This window comes from Falco punctatus (genome assembly GCF_963210335.1).
Source record: "Falco punctatus genome assembly, chromosome: 8".
Taxonomy (NCBI): Eukaryota; Metazoa; Chordata; class Aves; order Falconiformes; family Falconidae; genus Falco; species Falco punctatus.
In genome coordinates, this window is record NC_137588.1 from 64,360,379 (window position 1) to 64,381,401 (window position 21,023).

The window sequence follows — 21,023 nt, forward strand, 5'->3', positions numbered from 1 at the left end:
CTCATCTGAAACAAGTTTTATTAAAACTACCCCATAAAATCCAGCTATTGAAACCAAACAAAAGCTGCACAGGCAGCTGGAACCACTTCCATTTTTTAAAGTTACTATATAAACTTACATTTTAATAGCCTAACTTATCCATCAAAACTGACTGGTATCAAGCAGAGTTCAAATTTTGTTAACTAAAAGCAAGAAGTCTCCCATTTAACGATAAGAGCATACAGGCTACAGTGGAATTTACTGCTTTTCTCATGTAGGAACATTTCCAAAAACATTAAGGATGTGTACAGTTTGTGTATCTTATTTATTTGCAATGGCAGCTTTCAATTAGGTAATTACTTACAAAAAAGTAAAAACAAAAATCTGTCTTGATACTGTTTAATTTCAGTTACTTCGAAATCAAAATTTTGCTATAATTGTAATATTCTTTGAAATATGGAGTTGTGTGCCAAATGCATCCATTATTCAGAGGAAGGGTGAGATTGTTTTCCTTACATAAAGCACTGCAGGTTCTGAATTTGCTAAGAATTGAGGCCTCTGCCCAAAACCCTCCTTCCCTCCCCCTCCATCTCTCACACACACAGATTTCTCTGACCCCTCTTTCTAGAAGCATGTCCTTGAATTGCTTCATCCGAGCCTCCAGAGGGACAATGGCTCTCTCTCGAGCGGCTTTAATTTCAGCTTCCATAGCAGCCTCCTTCTCTGAATCAATGTCTTTGTTATCGTCTTTCCTGAAAAAATCAAACATACAGTATAACTTGAGAAGTAATGTGTTAATCCTGGAGGTTAGAAACTGAACTGCACCAGCACAAGATGGACATAACCCGTTACCTCAGAAGCGCAGGCTCAGAGGTCATGAAAGCCATTCTTTGAGGCTTGGCTATGAATGCTTTCATACTGAAAGAGCTCAAGAACCAAAATATTCTCAATAACTTCGGTGCCAAATGACTCCAGGAAGTTGGCACATTCTGGTTGTATTTAGCAGTCTTGCCAGATGTGCAACAGATTTTCCGTTAACCGCACAAATCTTCTTATCTCCCACTCAAGACCATGAGGTCCGTGAGAAGGCTATGGCTAAGGGAGTTGTTCAAACTGAGCAACAGAAAGTGCCGTAAAGAGAGTGATACATTCATCCATCAAAGCATTTCTGGAAAAAAGTGTGCTGCTTGTTGATCTACGTTTACTAAGAGAGCAAAGACACTTCATGCCAAACACACTCAAAGCTCTAACTGCCAACAACTTTATGATCATCCCTAAAAGTATGCAAAACCAAATAAAATGGTAAAACTACTTTTAGAACACTCTGTGTACATAACTTAATAGTGAAGTGACATGTATCACTTCCAATAGGCAATACAGACCAAAAGACTTATGCAAAATTGTCAAACCTTTATAACAGAGTGAAAACAGTAATCACTATGAAAAGTCTATAGGGCTGCATTTTTGGCAACAAAATCTTGTGCACAGAAATCAACAAGCTAGATAAGCAAGCTACAGAAGCAAACTATTTAAGATAAACTGCACTCAAAATATTCCTTGGATTCACCAACTTACACCATTTATTTCCATTTCAAATGATTTCCAAAGGAGATGCTATTTCTGCTACACATGAATTTCAGCTATCTCAGAGAGATATCAAATACTTGAGCTACTAAAGTAAAATAGCAGAAAGCTGATGAGTGTGTTCAGCGATCCTATCAGTTACCGCTGGATACAGTAACTGTATTCTGCCGAATACGACAGGAATACACACTGCTCAGATGAAAAACTTTATCAACACAGACCACTTAGTATCAAAAACACAAACTTACTTGCGCTTTTTAATTTTAATAGGCTCGTCTTCATTTGCGTCCTCTGTAGATTCATGCTCTTCTCTAACTGTAACAGATTTCAATAATACTTTAGATTTTGTATTTATGCAAAGTTTGTAATTTACAAATGAAGCCTTGTGCAAAAACAGAGGACAACACATGCAGCAAGAATGTATTCTGACAAAGACAGACATACAGTTTTCAGTCACTTTCAGAATAACACTATCTGAATGTGGCAGCAGGACTAACAGACTTGTGGCCAACTTTGCATTTAAAATGGCAAACACTGACCTCTTATTCCCAGGGGAATTAAGGGAAAAAACCCTTAATTAGGCTAAACAGTCTAATGAAGCACATCTGGACCTGCTGATTACGTACATGCACTTTGCTCTCCTCCAACTACCAAGCCATGTGTCATCCCAGGACTATTTACTAGAACTCATGCCAGAGACAAGTCTCATCTCAGCAGCTTCTTGAATGTTTCTCTGCTCTTGGCAGCTGTTTCCAAAACTGTATTCCAGTTGATGTTCTCTAAGTTAAATCCTCTTCTGTGAGAGCCCTTCATATATTATGATTAATCTTTTCTGGCCCCTGAATTCCTCCTGCTTATAAAACAAACACAGTCCCTTTTTTTAAGTCAGTAAAAACGTGGAGTTTTTTTCAGCCTGTTGGCATTTAGAGAAAAGTTAACCTTGTTAGTATCTACTTTCTTCAATGGACTATTTTCTCCCCAAAGGACTCTATAAACCTGCATTCCCACCAGCCTTCTTCAATTCCAAAGCTATATAAATTTTTCAGTATGTCCTTACATTTCTCTCATTTATTTCAAATATTGCTAGCTTTGGAAATCAACACAAAATAAGCAATAAATGATATACAGACTTCTCAAGAAGGCAGTACGATTGCTCTTACTAAGTTTTTTTCCTTCTTCCATTCCTTTTTTGTGAGGAGGTTCTTGAATAATTTTGTCCACATCAGCTCTTCCAATTAGGTCATCTGGTCGATCCCACATCGAAAGGCGAGTGGTAGGGTTATAGAAGAAAACACGCTCATCGCCGGTCCACACCACACACCTAGAAATCGAACAGTCAGACAGGGAGTCTCGTATGACTGTTGGTTTCATTCATTCTGTTTCATTCATTCTGTTACCACACTCAAAGACTGTTCACAAGCACAACGGTCACAGACAGACCCAGGTTACACTCACTGCACAACTACCAGACATTCCTACTGTCTGAACAGGACACTGAATTATTGCTGTTCTTTGCTAGCAGATCTGAAATGCAATTTTAGAAATGCTTTTTATCAGGAACTGCAGTATACTCAGTTCTCTAGAAAAATGTTTCAGACAGATGAATTTGATTTTGGGATAAAATGTACCTCATCGCTTCAATGCCCTGCAAAAGACGTCAAAAAGCAACCTAATGATCGTGCCAGAACTGGATAAATGATGGGATGAAAGAATCACAGAGATAATTTGAAGGGAGGCAGTTTTAAACATCAAACATTAATAAAAAAGCATCAATGGCTGAATTGCAAATATTAAGACATTATTCCTCCATCAGTAAGATTTCTACCTTGGTCATCCAAGCACACCAAGATGATTTACATACATTACAGCAAGAGTAACCTCATCATGACATTATACACACAGGCACCTGCTGAGTATCTATGCCAAGTAAAAAAAAAAATTAAAAAAAAATAAAGGATTGTTTTGGCCAGCACCTATTAATTCCCCAAGGCAAAAGAAGTCCAAGACTATTTTTTTTTTTAATTATTTTATTTTTTTGGCCAGTATTTCATACCAGATCAGAAGGAATCAGTGGCAGATGAAGGAAACTGGGATATGAAATCTATACTGGTAACACACCTCACAGGACTGCAGTTAGTGTGTGGTACAAAGGCTACACACACACCACTGAACATCGTGAGCTGTGGGACAGCCTGAACAGTGTTGGCTGGAGAAATCCAACATTATTTGAGCCAGAAGCATAGAAGAACAGCATCCTCACATACTATTACTGGTTTTAACTACCCAGTAACCTTCCTGGTGGCTTCAGGGACTGACGTTTCAGTCCCGCGGTAGCGGGCCATGGGGAAAACCATTACCTACCACGGGGTTCCTGGAATAGGAGTGGTTGCCACCGGCTTGGCCTTCTGAGCTGCTTTTTCTTCTTCAGTCATTTCTTCCTCTTTTGGCTCCTCAAGCGAGAAAACAAGTTACAGGATTCAGGCAATGACAGCTAGCTAATTATTTATTATGAACTAACTTACTTGTTTTAAACAAGCAAATGTATTCTGAAACAATGCTAACAAAGAGTTCGCAATTACACTTCATCCAAGCTTAAAACAGAAGCACTGGAATTTCAACAGTAACTGCTATTCAAAAATCTCAATTCAGAAAACCTCTTCAGTGTTTACTTAACTTCCGACTTCAATGCAACCTTATTTAAACGCCTTCCGAGATCTGCATGAATCCTTGAGTCAAGGCCTGAATACAGGAACAAGGGTGTAGTTTCTCACAAAGAGATTCTGATTTATTCTTTAAAATTTACTTGAAAATGAGACATGTAGTACAGAACAGTCAAAAATCCACAATAACCTTTGTAGCAGAAATAAACAAAGTAGCAACTACCTCAAAAGCAAACAGGGTAGAGCGGTAATAAAAAACATCAACTGAATTCTGGTTTTTTGCCTACTAAGCTGTGTTGAAGTCCACAAAAATCAGTATAAAAGCTTTAATTTTTATTTAAACACCTTAGCACCTTCAAGAACTATGCTTTCTCAGCACGACAGAATGGCTTACAAGAAAAAAGTTAATTTTGTTTACTGCAATGTAAACACTACAGACAATTGCTAGGCCATGTGCTCCTACCAGACCAAACTGATCAGTTATAGCAGGTGGAGAATGTGTAACCTTTGTTTCAGAACTGTTCAAAATAAAGAAGTAAAGGAATAGAGAAAAAGCTATTCATTTAAAGATTTCAGACATTCAGGACAAGTTTCATTTTTCTGAACACCTTAAAATCAGCGAGAGAACATCATGTCTGCATAATTAGCCAACTTCTTTTCCGTGTTCTTAATAATTTCTTAACTCACAAAGTCTGTATTTTTCTTTTAAATGTCCTTTTTTCCTTATTGTAACAACAACAACAAAGAAAGACAATTACAAAAAAAAAAAAGCTATGAGTCCAAAAGGAAGGCTTTCAAAGTCACCCCAGGAATTTAAGAACTCAAATTACTAACCATGTCTCCTGTCAATATGCCTGGTCTACATATACATCCACACCTGTAGGATGTAGGATTCAAAATGGCAATACTGACTATTGGTTGCAAGGTCTTTTACCTCCTTTATAAGTTCTTTTATAGGTTCTTCTTTTGGCTCTTCTTCTTCTGTCTCCATTGGTAAAGGCTCCTCCGTCGGTTCTTTAATTGGCTCTTTAATCTTCTCTTCCATTTTTTCTGAATAAAGTATTAAGAAACTGTTATAGAGCCACAACAAATTTTTATCAGTATTTTCCAAGCACAACCACCAACCAATGTATTTTTAATGCATTTTCACCACTTTCTGTCCTTCTTGGGCTTTACATTGTCTGCTTATGACGACATCGTTACCTTCTGTACCAAGATCCACTTGGGACTGGAAAACGAAATAGCATAAGGCAGCCCATCATTCTAAAAAGCTAACTAAAGAGTACCAACAGAAGCAGCTGAAACACCAATAAACGTATCAACCAACAGCACAACACCAAAGAACACTTGCAGATTTGAAATCCTGTTGACAAAAAACCATGGAAATCAGAGAAAATTGATAAAGACTCATCTTAGGATTGCTCTGCACCCATTAAAAAAAATAAGTATCATCTTTACTCAGCAAAATTGGTATTTGCCGTCTTAGATGTTTTCACCTCAGTAAAAAGACCTACTATTTAAATGTAAATTATTAGAAAAATGGGTATTAAACTAGCTAACTGTGTAAGTGTTCTGAATGTACCTAAACAAAGATTTCTTGTAAATAAAGAGTCCAGCAGCCAATAAAACGAGATTCTCACTGGATTTGTTTTCCTAAAACAAATTTATAAATTGCATAAAAGCCACAGGATTTTTGCCCCTTCCATCTTATTTATGATACAAGACTAATTTCCCTCCAATCACCCATGAATATAATGTGAATTCAAATAAAAAGTCACGGAATATGACCAGAATAAAACCTAGGGATGTGGACGGGGGAGGTAATTTATTTTTACTCATATTCCAAATTTGTTTATATACTTGACTTTTAAAGATCTGAAATCTAGCATTTCAATGATGTTCATCCTTTCCTTGTTTATAGTTTTTAGAACAACTGAATTTTCCCCTCACTGTCCATCTTTCTGCAACTGGGACCTTCTCAAACATGTGAGTATGTAAAGTACGTACGTTCTACTGGAGTGATAATACACATTTACCCAAGCATGTCAGGATTCAGAAGCAACTCTAGAACCAAATACTCTCACAATACAAAGAAACTATAACTTTCAGACTTGAGACCAACTTGAAAGGATACTTATAATTAGGATTTCAAAATATTCTTAAAGGAGATAAGGGATTAGAAATATTCCCAAATGATTAGGGATTAAAAACATGCCCATTCACATTTTCAAACGCAATCATTAATGGTCTAAGCAGTGTTGCGTAGTATACAGCTGTATTAAAAGAGAAGAAAAAAACCAACAAAAACCCAAGAAGAGTACCTTTTTCTTTCAGTTCCTGGGGTTTTTCCCATGTCGACTCCAAAGTCCTATTGTTATAATAGTAAGTCTTTCCATCTGCTGTTTTGTACTCTGTCCACTCAGAGACTGCTGTTGCTCCAGCCAACGTAGCAGGTGAAGCAGCAATAGCAACCTGAGGATGGATCATAGGTACAATGGGAGGGGCCATGCCTGGCAAGACACCTGCATAAAAAAGAAAAAAAAAAAAGAAAAAAAAAGAAAAAAGAAAGGAAGAAAGGAAAGAAAACAGTAAGTGACAATGAAGTACCCAAGAACCAATACCTAGGGCTTTACTGACTTAGTTTACAAATAATCAACCTATATAAATAAATATAAAGATAGTTTTCAAAATTAAATTGGAAAGCAACACCCTGTTACTATATTTCCTTCCCATGTTTTATAACCAATAATGCCCATATTAGCAGGCAGATTAGATAGCTTTTTGTTTTGATTAATGTGTAATTCTGCACAAATCAAGCACAAAGCTTGTTAATTTTCAGACATTTGCTTTAATACTTTAAAATTAAGTGCTGTATTTATTAAAAAAGTATTTTAGATCTTTATAGAAAATAATTACTTTTTTAAAAAAAATCTGCACCACTGTTTAATTATGCTGTCATTTTAAGACATATTCCTATTGCTCTTGAAAAAAAAAGACAACAGTGGCTTGAATTTGAGCCATGCAATATGGATTCTTGACAAAGAATCTTAAGATTCTTGACAAATCTTAAATCCTGACTTAATGGAAGTTAACATTAATTCACAGCCTTGGATAAAAACTGATGAGAATGAAGTAATTTGAGATTATGTGATGGTTTTGTTTAATACTGCAGACTGATTGGAAAAAAAACCAAACATTTTATTGACGTCCTAAAGCAAAATGGCAAGCAAATATCCAAAGGTAAGAAAGCCAGAATGGTGTATTAATCTATTATTTCTCTACTTCCCAACAAAATGGATATACTGAACATATTTTGAATGACAAGTTCTAGAAAAACAAATTTAATAGGACCAGAACTAAAACATCGTAATTTTGAGCCTTTAACACTTCTATGAAAAAGTCTATCTTTTCAAATAATGGAAAAGCACACATTACGCATTGCTGTAAAGTATTCTCAGTAAGTGACTTCTTAAATCCACAATGTGGAAAATGAAAATTTATACTAAGACGCACATACACGCACACCAACATGCGAGCACAATCATGTCACTATACATGTGGAAGTAGGAAAAACAAAAATCCACACACAAGAAACTAATAACTAAGAAGTATGGGCATGAAGAGATTCACAGTTATTACAGAACTCAATGATTACAGGAAACTGTACTGAATTTTTGTATAAAAGAAGCTAACACTAACAGTTATTTGGGAAAGTTATTTCCTGGCCAAATATGATATTTGCATTTATACTGTTTTGAAAATAAAGTATATATATTCATTCAATTGGGGAAGCAAATAAATAAATAAAAGATAAACAACAACATTCACTACCATGCCAACTTACAGACAAAACGAACTAAGATGGTTTTGAAAATTACCGGTCTTGGTGGTAGCGACTGTCTTTACATACGGGCAGCTGACTATTTGCATCATTGCTACACCTGTAAAATGGATAAGCAAGCATGTTGGAAAGCTGCCATTGTATGTCAGCTACCACTGGGAGTCTGGATGCTACAGATTTCCTGCTACAATTTAGAATGCCATTTCCAGCTGGCAAAGAGAAAGCCTCCCGGCAAGAAAATGTGAATTATTTTTCCTCCAACATTTTATGCCGGATCAAATATAAAACTAATTTTAAGCTGCAGCAACATTCTGCCTACATTAAACCAGCTGTTTAGCACATTAGTGGGATGTCATTAAAAAGAAAAAAGGTGTTTCAATGAAGACTCAGGGGTTTAAGTTCATTCAAGGGGGAACTGCTCTCCTTGTAGGGCAGTAACCACGGGAAAATACTGTTGATGGCGCTGTGTTCTACTGACAGCCTCTGCTCAGCCAGATCCATCGGGGAGCAGCAACAAAGTGAAATTAACGGTCCCTGCGATTTTCAGGCTGCTGCTGCATTTAGGAAGCAGCAGTAAGAGTTGAAGGACAGATTTAAACTAGTCAGACTAGCAAGGTGTGGCGGGGCAAAAGCCAAATTCAACCCAGAGGGAAAGCTGAGGTTATGAGGGTCATTACAGAGAGGCTGGAGGTGGAAGAAGAGGGGGTGGAGGGGGAAGAAATAAAAGCAATGAAGCTGCAGAGGTACACAAAGCTGCACTAGGGCAGTGGCAGCAAACATTTTCTTTATTTTTCATTATCAAGAAAGTCATGAGCTGAAAAATGCTCTAAAAGCAGCATGACTAGCTTTCAAAAAGGTAGCATCATGCACTGTTCTGCTCTCCAGCTCATTAAGAAATTATGTAGAAATGCCGCAGAGAAGAAAGCATCTCATCCTCTTCAATTAGATGCAAAATCCAGTAGGAAATTAGATAGGGATATGGTGAAAATGTTTCCAAAAACTTTCATTTTAAGGTGTGGAAGGAAACTGTAGAAGTTCTTTCTACATTGGTCTGGACGCTCGGGAAACTGAAATACTTCAGACACTTCCTTAAATGGTTTCAATTCATCATCTGAAGTTGGAAATCCTCTGGCACAATGTGAAATTAAACCCCTGTGTTTATAACCGAAGTAATTTCTGGTTTTATTCATGAGGGATCTAGTATGGAAAGCATATAAAAATACTGCCAATTTATTTTTAAAGTATTTGTGAGAACACAGAATTGTAATGTTTTTTAATAATAATTTCAATGAAAGAATCCAAAACTAGTTTTGTAAAAAAAAAATAAAGGTATGAATTGAGACACAAAAACATTGACTTGAACAGCATTGAATGAAGTGTTTGTCTAAATTTTTGGGGGTGGGAGGTTTACACTATGTACTTGAAAATTAATCTGAAAATTCGTTTTGTTAAGGAAGTTACAGCATGTCTTAAAACTGGGTCAGTATAAATAATGTCATCTGCGAGATCACTGAAATTAGAGATACTGCAGCGCAGATAAGACTTAGCAAATACCCAAGCCATTTCCTCTGTCAAGTTAATTCTCAAACACACAACTAACTTTTAACATATGAATTAAGAGAAAGCAGACTTACTTTTTAAGATCTGAGATTACGAGATACCACTAATCAACTCTTCCATTGTTCCGTCTTACTACAGTATAATACAGAGATTAACTTTGAAATCACACTTGACAATGGTATTGTTCAGCTCTGTCTCTAACTTGAAAGAAATCTGGCTGATACTATATCTAGTGCTGAAAGCCTCAAATATCTACACATTAAAACTTTGTAAGCCTTTTTTGACTTCACTTTATACTGCCATGAAGAAATTTTGACTTCTCTTTTGTTTCTTGTTACTACAAAAAATTTTAAAGTCTTCCCTTTTTTTTTTTACAGTGTTTATTAACCACTACAACCAACTCAAGCCAGAACTGGCTGAAAGTAGTAGGCCGATTTTATTCTGTAATCAGGCAAAATGACAAGTCAGACTTGTTAGTGGAAGCACACACTTTACTGCTAGATATTCCTTCCTATGTATTATGGGTTCCACCCAAAAGGGTCATCTCACCATGGGAACAGAAGAGGCCAGATATAAGGCTTGCTAGCAGGAAAGTTCTAAAAAAAAATAATTTTCAAAAATAAGCTTAAGAAGATCGATGTTCTTGCTGTCTTTCCCTCTGTATTACACTACTCACAAAACTTTTTGACTGAGAGCTTACAAAAAAACCCAACCCAAGCACACACCCTAGTGTACCTGTTTTCACTGGCACTCTACTGCTTTGACCATTAACATTTACCTAACAGCTGACACTTGAGTAGAGGATTATACCCTTCAGAGGTACCTGGCAGTGTCAGAAATTGCAGCTAAGAACATTCAGCTGACCACCTTTAAGGCTTAACCCTTTCTATTGTTCTTTCAAACCTCACAAATATACAGACACCAGAATTCTCTCTCTACCCTTTACCCATATTTTTTCCAGTCTTGAATATTATGTTCAGAATAGTATCTGCTTCCTGTACTACACTGCAATTTCCTTTTCAAGCAAGTTAACAGATTAAAGCAGCTTCATCTCCTTATTTTAGAAGACTCTGCTAAAAGCATGAGGCAACTAAAAGTTGATCCTCTCTTCTAGTTAGCAGAACTAATACTCATTTTAACTACTTTGATGGTTACACTCTGCATCAAAACTTCGAAAGGATTACTTTTTCATCCAATTTCTTCCTATTTGATGGAAGGTAAAGGCCTCCATATGTGCTGGATCAATGTGTTAGAAAGACAGCAGGGAAGAAGACACCTCAGCTTGTACAGGAGTCAGAAACTCTTTGCTCAGAGCTGCCTCTTTGTAACTCTTAATCAGAAACTAACTTGTATCCAATACAACTGCAGTCTCAAACCTTCCTTTGCAACAGAAAATCATCAGCTCTTGGTATGTATTTATTGTTACCGCACAATGAAAAAACACTAATTACTTTTGTACTAGAACAGGAGTTCAGCCATACCCATGCAAACTGCAACATGGTATTTAAGCAAGGAGTAGCTTTAGCAACCTTTTAAGTGGAGCTATGCAGCAATTACAAACAGCAGTTGAGTCCAAAATTTTGTCGGCCTAAAATTACTTCACTTCAGAAAATATTATTTACCCAGGAAGCCCTGGGCTGCCATCTACTATTTCTTCTCAATGGCCTTTACATCTAAAGCCTACAAATACTACCCTAGCAGCCTGAATGCCTTCATTACAGTCCTCAGTTTAAACCTCAACATTTTGCATCACATTCAGCATCATACCTGATAGCTGCAAACCAAGAGAACTGGAAATACCTAACATCATTCAGGGTAAATGCATTCGAACGGTAATTTTTCCTGCTTATAAATATACTATTTTCTTATGGCTATAATCCACATCCTAACAAATATTTATGCACAAGACTAAAAAGCAAGTAGAAAAAATTTTTAGCAATACTGCAGTTTGCAAAATACAGTGCTACAATATTCTCATAGTCACATATGGATTCTGTCTAAAAGTTCACTTTTTTTTAATAGGATTACAAGATAGACATGTGCCATGAGATTAAAAAGTGTTTACTGCAATTCTTACATTTTCCTGTTATCTAAAAGGAAAAGGTTTACATGTTTAAATGCAGCTGTTTTCTGATACATTATATCAAAGAACTAGAAGTCAAAAAATTTTATGTTCTTTGTTAATTAAAAAGTCTGTCTGCTAACCCTGAATTCTTTCAAAAATACTCTGAGTGGAGAGGATTCAGGCAAGTTCCGTACACAGTGGACACATGAGTGCAAACAAATTGACAACATGGACATGTAGCGGACAAAACAATTACAGTTTGCCAATTTACCTGGAAGTGGAATAGGCATGCCAGGAAGGGGGACACGAAATGGAGGTACCATTACTGGTGGAAAAGCAGGAATTGCTGCAGTTGGTTGAGGTACTGCATGAGGAACTGCAGGAGGCAATGTCTGTGGGACTGGCTGGGGTACAGTCTGCACAGGTGTAGCAGAAGGAGCAGAGGTTGAAACACTGACTGATGGTGTGGCAACTGAAACACCCGAACTCGGGGTCTGGTCTTGTGTGGTAGGTGCTGATAAAAAAAAACAAAGAACACCTTGTATCTTAGACACTACAATATATTTGCTGCAAACATACTGGCACTCTGTTTCCCAACAGACGTTATATAAGCAGATATGCTTAGATATAATCAGCAGGAAGACACTCTTGGACAAAAAAACCCTTTGCCTTCTCTGTAACATTAAATATTCACAAAGAAAGTCAATTTCATATTTTACTTTGTCCCATTCTTTACGCCTAACAAGTCTCTATAGCAGTAGAATGGGTGTATCAAAGGACAAATACAGCCCAAAATAAAATTCTACTCTGCATCCCTGTTCAGAGAAACAGAAAGGGAACATTACAGAGTTTCAAGTGGAAAAAGGCTGCTCTCTACGGTAAATGAAACAGGTTCTGTTTTCTAACAATAATGGCAGCAGCACAACCATCTGTCTAAAACTACACTTACTAAGCTGTGATTCAAGAATAGAAAAATGTCAAATAAAAAAAAGTGTAAATAAGCAAGGTAAAGGAAAGTACTTGTTCAGAAGCTGCAAAAACTTTCTTGGTCTTCAGTGCCTCCCAGTGGGGAAATACACTACTAGCATTCAATTCCATAATCCTTGCAGCATGACAAAAATCAGCACTTAAGTGAGAATAGTGTTATATATTAAAGCACTAGCAAACAGGAACTCGAGACAACACTGATTAAACTCATTGACCAGCCTTGCAAATTTACACTGTAAGATTTGGTGGAAAGGAGAAGGATCTGTTGTAAAAATGAGCTAATTAAAAAAAACCAAACAAACACCACACCAACTTATGACCATATTACATATGGGCATACTGTGCATTTCATTCAATATTTAGTGACTACCAGAAGCACTCCCAATAACACACCAGTATCAGTGTATCTAAATAAAGATTTTGGATCTGTTGTTAAGTGTTTCAGAAAGGGTAAAAGTTCTTACTGCTGCCTAAAATTTAGGGAAACAGAGCAGACAGTCAGCATGTAATTTGTTTTAAGACCTAAGTCAAATCAGTACCAGACAAAAATGAGACTCAGCCAGAAGTCCCAGGGGGTTTTTACAGGCCAAGTCTGAGAGTTACCAAATTGTTTTAAATGATAAAATTTTTATCACCGAGGCACAGACACCAACAGTAACAGTTCTTGAAAGCAAAGACAAAGTTTAGCAGGTAGAACAGGTAGAAGAGGAACAGATTCTCAGCATTTGATATTAGGATATTTAACTTCAGAGAAGATGCATAAAGTACTATTCCAAAAGTAGAATCAGTTCTTAAAAGGCCTGGCATTAGGCGAGAAGCTAACACTCACCTCCTACCTGATTCTTGTTACTCAGCAAAATGGTTAGAATAGACTATATTTCAACACAGCTGAACACAGTACTAGTTACCTTTCAAATTAAATAAAAGCCACAAAATGCTTTCAGCAATACAAATTATTTGCTACTCTAATGATCTGTCCTCCCTCTGGTGTTAACTGAAAGCATAATTTGAGGGTTACCTAAATCTGACTCCCTTTCATACACACGTCTGAAGTTTGGGTTAAATGGTGAGTTGAGCTTGACTTGTCTCACCTGTTACAGGAAAAAGACGAAGTAATTCTAGAAGAAGCAACTACACACTACAGCTGGAGTCAGAACAGTGCAGCAATTCTTCATCTTCTGCACTTTAGCCTGACTCAGCACACACATTTTTGCCAGCGCAGCTACAATGATCAAGACTGTCAAACAATAGGATTCCTGATCAGCGTAAATGTTGTGCTTTCAGTAGCCCTGTGCGTAGACAGTAACTCTGACCAAACACTTCCTTAACGAGCACACCTTGCTGCCTTCATGCTAGCTGATCTTATTGTTTGCTGCTGACACACTCATGTGCAAATAGGTCTACAGTGCATAACATACATCTCTATATAGATGCTCTGCACTGCAGGCACTTTATTAGCATATATATGGCAAAGTATGGTATAAATCATGCTATTTATATTATATGCAGATACTATGTTTAAACATGCATTATGTGCATGCTGCATAAATTCAGTCCCCTTTCCTCCTGAGGTTCCCTCAGTTGGAAAACCCTTAAAATCAAAGGCCCACCCACATCAACGGCAGTACTCTTCAGCCTACAATTCAAAGGTCACGAGTGAAAAATAATGGCTTCAAAGACTTCCTTTTTCCTCTTTTGTGCAACTCCAGCAAATGGGAACTTATAAGGCTTAGTCAGAGTAACAACGCTAATTAATACACCAGAAGAAGCTCTATTCTGCAATCAACCAATTCTCTGCAGCCCAGGAGTAGCACTCAAAAGACTGAGCCTCTTAGAGCAATAGATGCCATTTTGGAAACAAAGAGGAAATGGCTACAGCTGTAATTGCTACTCCAGATTAACTTTTCTTAAAAAATACTTTTAAAAACCATTTAGCTTTATCTATAGTCAAAAGGAAATGGATGCATAATAGCTTTGAGATGATGTGATAACAGCAGAAGAAAACTATACAAAGACCTTTCAGATTGGGGGGGGGGGGGGAAATTGCATGCAAGGTTCTTCTGGATTAAATACTGCACTTTAAACTCATACTCCACTTTATGCTGAAACAGCTTCCTCCTGGATACCAAGTTTTTGCTGCAGTAATACCCCAGTGCAGGAGCCCCACCACTGTAAAACTTGAGAAACCCTCAGTTACTCACTGGAAATTGTCTGTGAAACTGAAGTGGCTGTGGTTGTAGTAGAGGTTGTGGAGGACTGAGTACTCGAGGACGTGGAGGGAGATGCTGTAGATGCAGGACTACTGGTGGTTGGTGTGGAGGCACCTACTGCTTGGGCCTGGGCTTGGGCCTGTGCAGCCAGCATCGGTGTCAGCTCCGACTGCTGAATAACTTTGACCCCATCTGGCTTAGTCCACGCAGACTCACGTGTGCGCGCGTTATAGAAATAGACCTACAATTTAAGAATGTCAACATCAAACAACTGCGTATCTGGAGGAGGAGCATTTATAAATGGTCCGGTTCCTCCTGTTTTAAAAAATAGGAAGAGAAGAGGCAAAAGCGTAGGATTTTACCACAGTGCCAGACTGGGTATGACAACATGCTCATAACAGCAGTAAACACCCATTACTTTATTGTTTCTAGTAACCATCTTACCTTGCCATCTGGAGTTTTGTTTTCTACCCATATCTCTTCAGCTGGGGGCATTGCTGGTGTCCCAGGGGCAGTGACAGGCGGCATTCCTGGAGGGAACATCATACCAGGAGGCGGTGGCATACTACCCATGGGAGGAGGCATAAATGGTGGTCTCTAAAGGCATATAATAACGATGATGATGATTATAATAACAATAATTATTTTATAACAATTAATTGTTATAAAAATTGTTATTAAAAATATTTTTAAATAACAATTTTCTATCAGAGTTTTCCTTTATTAGAGCACCAACAGGCAGTACAACTATAGTAAGATTAACTCCGTCTGTCTTGAGAGCTTTTTTAACAACCTAATGCTACCAGCTCAGAGAATGCGCTTCCTGACAAGCCACCACCTATGGCAGAACAGCTGCAGTAAGCATTTAGCTTCTGAGATGCTAACGTAAACACAAAGTGTCAAAAAAAGTGGCACAAAAGGAAGTGAGGTGAAAGAAAATTCCTCTCCTGAAAAGGAGAAAATTTCCCAGTGCAAGAAAGAATGGAAGACCTGTTCCTGAATAACTGCCACTCAGACAGGCCCAGCTGTGAATCAAATCTACTGCTAAACAGCTAAACAGTGACCCTCCCAGTGAACAAATATGAAAAAAAATTTAAATTACAAGTAAGCATCTGATTTGTTAGCATAGCAGAGCAGCAGATTTCACTACAATTCATTATACTTCTCAATTTCCCATTAACTCAAATTCTAAATAGTGCTAATTAAAAAAAAATCAAATTAATTTTTGTTATCACATCATCATAAGAAATCCAGAACTGCCCTGCATATCACTGTAACCTGAAAGCCTGAATGCATGCTTTCTAATTCGAAATTCTTTTATTCTACATGTTTATCCAGCCTGCTCTGAAATTTCCTGTGCATAACAAGTACAGTGAATACTTCCCTGTAAAAAGAGTCAAGAAAACACACCAAGTTCTTTAACTTATTCTGCATACACCTACAGCTGACCTAATTATCTCCATCACTCCAGCTCTAACTGAACTTGTGATTCCAAAGATTTCCTCTTCACAAAGGCAATGCCAAGACAGCTCACTGGTAAAAGCCTTCGAGCTCTGTACTCATGACTGACAGGCCCGAGAGTGAAACACACACATGCAGCCAGACACGGGCTCTGCTGAAGCCAGGATGTGCACGGGAAATCCAGTGTCACAGCGACTGGGTGGCTTGGTACGACATGCCACAAACACAGACCCTGAGCTGCACCCCTGCACTGAGAACTGGAGCGCTACCCTTGGCAGTTTTCAGTGTGTGCCGTGTCCTTGGTTTCTGTCTGCTTTCGGCTTCTTTTAGAAGTTTCCCCAAGATCAAAATTTCTGATGTAAGAGTGGTATTTTAAACTGCTTTTAAAATTAATGTACCAACTCTGACTTTTGTTAAATACTATTATAAAGGAAGTCACGAGTATATGGACAGAATTCAAAACAAACAAAAAAGCCATTAAGGTAACTATAGCCTTTCTTTCCTTCCTTATTTCTTCTCCACAGCTCCTCCATCTGGCCACAAGGTGATCCTTCACTGCTCTACAACCTGGAAGAAGAATGCAGTATAGCTCACTTCTTGCCTGCTGTCTCTGCTTTCCCAAAAAAGAGGAGTTAGATGGTTCCAGGGCAGTCCTGGGAGCGAGGAGGGGATGCCAGCTGTACAGCCAGGGTAGCCAGATCGCCCTTCAGCTCCATTCCAAGCACACCCTCTCCCCTTGTTTCTACCACAGGATCTTTCAACATCCTATCTCCCCTTGCACCAGAAGCAGGGTGAGAAGCTAAAAACATTCGATGCAAAGCAGAGCACAGTGCTGATGTGGCATGAAAAATTCAGACATGCCTGGCACATGGATTCCATGTATGGCAACAAGTTGTACAAGACATGCTTGCTGCATGGCATGATAAAACAGGTATGATGTAAACAGCTGAGAGCTGAAGCCCATCCCACATATAAATAAAACACAAAAATCAAGGAGACAGCTAGGCTTGGGGCTTCAAATTAACTCAGGCTGATTCTTGAAACTACAGGAAGGAAGCAAGGTCCTGTTCTCCCCCCTCAGTCTGAGTTCTGCTGCACACCCCGACACTCTTCATTGCTTTCAAGATAGTGCATGGGCACATGAACATGAACACCAAGAGGTAAAATGGGATCAAAAAGCACCAGAAGAAAGGTGCAGCAGGTGAAAATAGCCTTAAATAAACTTAAGCTGAGCATGAAAACATACCATAGAACAAGGCCCCTAGTACGGAATGACAGGAAGAGAAAAAGATGACATTCAGTGAGGTGAGTGGGGCTGTCCACATCCCTCAGATTTAGTTAGTCTTCAGTTCCACAGGACTGGCGTTCAGCTGAGAACATTTCAATGAAATGAACAGCTACCTCACACCTCCCTGAACAGTTCAAGTTCTAACAACACACTTTATGTTTGAAAAGATAGAGAGAAAGCTGGAAAAGATGCACCAGTTTCTTTTTGAACTCTTGTGCTCAGGACAACAATGGCCCACAAAATTAGACTAGTTTGATGAAGTCAAATTTCAGATGAAACCCAGCCTAAGTTCTTCTTCCTGCTCTCACTGCTGCTTTGCTTCCTCTCCTGCCACTCTCTCCACTTCACACAAAGCAGTCTGCAGAGCTATACAGTGAACCAATTTGCATTAAGAGCAACATGGAAAAAAGCTCCCATAGCCCTGCTGCCAAAAAACATATGCAAGGCAGGGCCTAAAATACCACAAAATAACCCATGTCAACACATTCTCTTTCCACCTTGCCCACATCCCTACATTTTAAAATAAATTTCACAGTACTAAAGTTTTCACTATTCTATTACAAATAGTGGATTTAAACCATTATTTATAAGCCACATAGTACTATTCACCTCCTTCCAGGCCTGCCTGCAGTCCCACATAGTAATCACACTGCCCTAATAGCACTGTACTCCTACAATGCTATTAAAGCAACACATTTCTTATTCACAAATGTATTGTACATTTCAAACCATCTGAGTCTCTGAAAAGAAGGCAAAAGAGCTTAAACATACCTCACCGTGAAATGCAGACACAAATCTACCTTACTTGAGCCCATACTACCCCTGTAGGTGCTAGGAACATTCTAAGTCTTTAGAAAAACCAAAACATGACAATAATATACATAAAGTGAAAGCATTCTATCTCTTCCAAGAGTAAACTTATGTTAGGGCAAGGGTCACCTGCAGCTGCTCCAGTCAAACACTGAGCCTGCTCTTAAGTTTTTTTTCCAAACGTTAAATTTTTCTTTGTCTGTGTGTCGACAACTTCTGGTACATCACTAACAACACACCCTCCTGAACATAGCACTGAAACAAAACACACCTTGACACTGATTATATGCCTGCCTCTCAGTATTGCTATCTGCCCACTAACCAATCCCCCAGTGATCCATAATAATAAACTACCACAGCAGCGGCAGGTGTGGCTCATGCTGGAATCCAGATGGAATTCAGCTGCACCTTCTCTCTCAGTCTCTGTGCACATCCACCGTTACCTCACTGAGTGAATACAGGCAGAATTAAGACAACCCTAGAAGGCTGATGTGTACTTCAAGTGCCTGTTCTGAAGCATTCCGAAATCTGAGCACAGCAGAATACTGCATTCTGCACGGCCACAGGGCACCAACACGAGGTCAGGTTTTAGCAAAGACTCTGTTGGTAAGCGCATCCTAACCATGTAATTGATTAATTTAGCCTCAAGGAGCTAAACAGGAGTGCATTTACATGCCACAGGTATGCATTAGTCTTATAATACCACACGCAAGCCTTCTGTTTTTGTTGTGCCCTGCTACTTTTTTCATTCATTTTAACGTTTTGTCTCATTTCCACATGTGAAATTAAACAAACTAAATCCCTAAATCCCAACTCCACAAACCAAGAGGATGCCCCATCCTTTACCTGTAAATGTGGAGGTCCCATTGGGGGAGGAATCCCTCCTGGAGGTGGCATTGGAGGCATGTTTGGATCAAATGGAGGACGTCCAAAAGGGGGGCGAGGTGGCGGAGGAGGACCTCGCATCATACCAAAAGGTGGAGGTGGTCGCATGAGAGGTGGTGGGCCTCTCATGACTGCGTTTGGTGGGGGAGCTGGGCCACGAAATCTCAGTGCTTGCTGCTGAGCCATTCTGTGGATAAGGCCAGAAGGAAACAAAGGTTATTTTCATTTGCTGCTTAGCTGCAGGAAAATCAATTCTTAAAATAAACAAGGAAAAATCAGAAGGGTGCAGAAAAAATGCCAAGTTTGAATAAAGTTAAGCGTGCAACTACTTCAATAGTTTCTTCTCCTTCACAATTCAAGTTTACTAGTCCTCAACTTCGAATTTTTACTCATGGAAACGAATAACCTAGAGCTGGGATCAGGGCAGGCAGGCACTGCAGAAGTGCATCCAGATCTACCAAAGCTCTTTCAAAATGACCTGCAACTCCCAACTCCTGACTGCACATACACCCCAGCCTTCTCAGTAACGGCTGTCAATCGTGCTTTAAGTATTCTGTACCACAAGTGTCTGTCAGGGCTACCTACAGCAGGATGTGAACTCTGGCCGTCGTGCTAAACCCGCTGTGCCACCCAACCCTCTACTCGGGGAGCCCTGGAAACATATATATAGAAAAAAACGTTCACCTTTCGAACCAACAAACGCTCTTCTGCTGCTCTCAGGAAAACAATTTTGCCCACCATTTAGTGCCAGTGCAATACCAATGTTGGCATGATGACTCAAAATTGAAAAAAACAAAGGTTATGAGAAGGTGAACGGCGACACACCCGCAGCTCAACACCCGGGCGGCGGGGCAGCCCCGCTCCTGCTAACCTGCCCTGCATTAGGCGCGGGGGCGCTGGGGCAGGCGCTGCCCGCCGGCCGCGGGCAAGGCGGACTCCACCGGGCACCCCCGCCGCCGCCCCCCGGCGGCCTGGCCCCAGGCCCGAGTACGGAACTCTGCCAAGCGGTCCTGGCCCGGCGGGAAGAGCCCGGCCGCCCCCCGCGGGGCCCGGCCCGGCGCCGGCCGCACGCGGGGACAGAAAATGGAGGCGGCGAGACCGGCTCCCGCCGGGCCGCCCGCCCCGGCCCGGCCCCGCCCACCGGCCGCGCCCAGCCCGGGCCCCCAGCCCGCTCCCCCGCCGGCCGCGCGCCGGGTGCAGGCCGGGCCCGCGGGCGGCACCACCGGAAGGCCGCAGCGGGCGCAGGCCGGGCCAGGCCGCGGCCCACCCGCCAGAGTGCGCCCCCACAACCGCCGCCGCGCGGTACCTGAGCTCGCTGCCGTACCGCTCCGCCGCCGCCTCCCCCTCGCCACCGCCGGCCCCCGCGCCACCGCCGCCGCCCCGCTCCGCCATCGCCGCCTCGCAGCGCCGCCGAGCCTAGCCGCTGCCGCCCCGGCCAGGCCCCGCCGCGTCCCATTGGCTGCCCCCCACGCCCGTCAGCGCGCGCGGGGGCGTGGGCGCCCTGCGATTGGTTGCCACGCCCGCCGACTTTGAATGGGGGAAGCCAGGCGCGCCGGGATTGGCTGCGCGCGGGTGTCCCGCTTCGCTGGCGGCGCGGATCACGTGAGGCGTGACCCGGGGAGAGGACCGGAACTGGCCTCACGCAAGGCGGAACAGGCCGTGGGGAAAGAAGGGACGGGATCTACATCCAATC

General features: G+C 40.4%; 1 protein-coding gene across 6 annotated transcripts in view; it reads right to left on the reverse strand.

The window, feature by feature from the left end:
- TCERG1 (transcription elongation regulator 1) overlaps nt 1–20,883 on the reverse strand; it is a 34,936-nt gene extending 14,053 nt beyond the window's left edge. Inside the window, exons 1-13 of one of the 6 annotated variants that reach the window (XM_080400631.1) lie at nt 20,637–20,773; nt 20,015–20,106; nt 19,292–19,517; nt 15,331–15,483; nt 14,878–15,127; nt 11,961–12,203; nt 8,102–8,164; nt 6,545–6,745; nt 5,158–5,273; nt 3,925–4,013; nt 2,724–2,884; nt 1,812–1,878; nt 596–731 (exon numbers count right to left, since the gene is read on the reverse strand). In XM_080400631.1, the coding sequence (XP_080256757.1) occupies nt 596–731; nt 1,812–1,878; nt 2,724–2,884; nt 3,925–4,013; nt 5,158–5,273; nt 6,545–6,745; nt 8,102–8,164; nt 11,961–12,203; nt 14,878–15,127; nt 15,331–15,483; nt 19,292–19,516 (1,704 nt within the window). In that variant the 5' untranslated portion in view covers nt 19,517; nt 20,015–20,106; nt 20,637–20,773. Of the gene's footprint in view, nt 1–595; nt 732–1,811; nt 1,879–2,723; nt 2,885–3,924; nt 4,014–5,157; nt 5,274–6,544; nt 6,746–8,101; nt 8,165–11,960; nt 12,204–14,877; nt 15,128–15,330; nt 15,484–19,291; nt 19,518–20,014; nt 20,107–20,636 lie in introns of all 6 variants that reach the window. The other 5 variants (XM_080400629.1, XM_080400628.1, XM_080400630.1 and 2 more) reach the window with 5 other exon arrangements.
- Nucleotides 20,884–21,023: the final 140 nt, after the last annotated feature.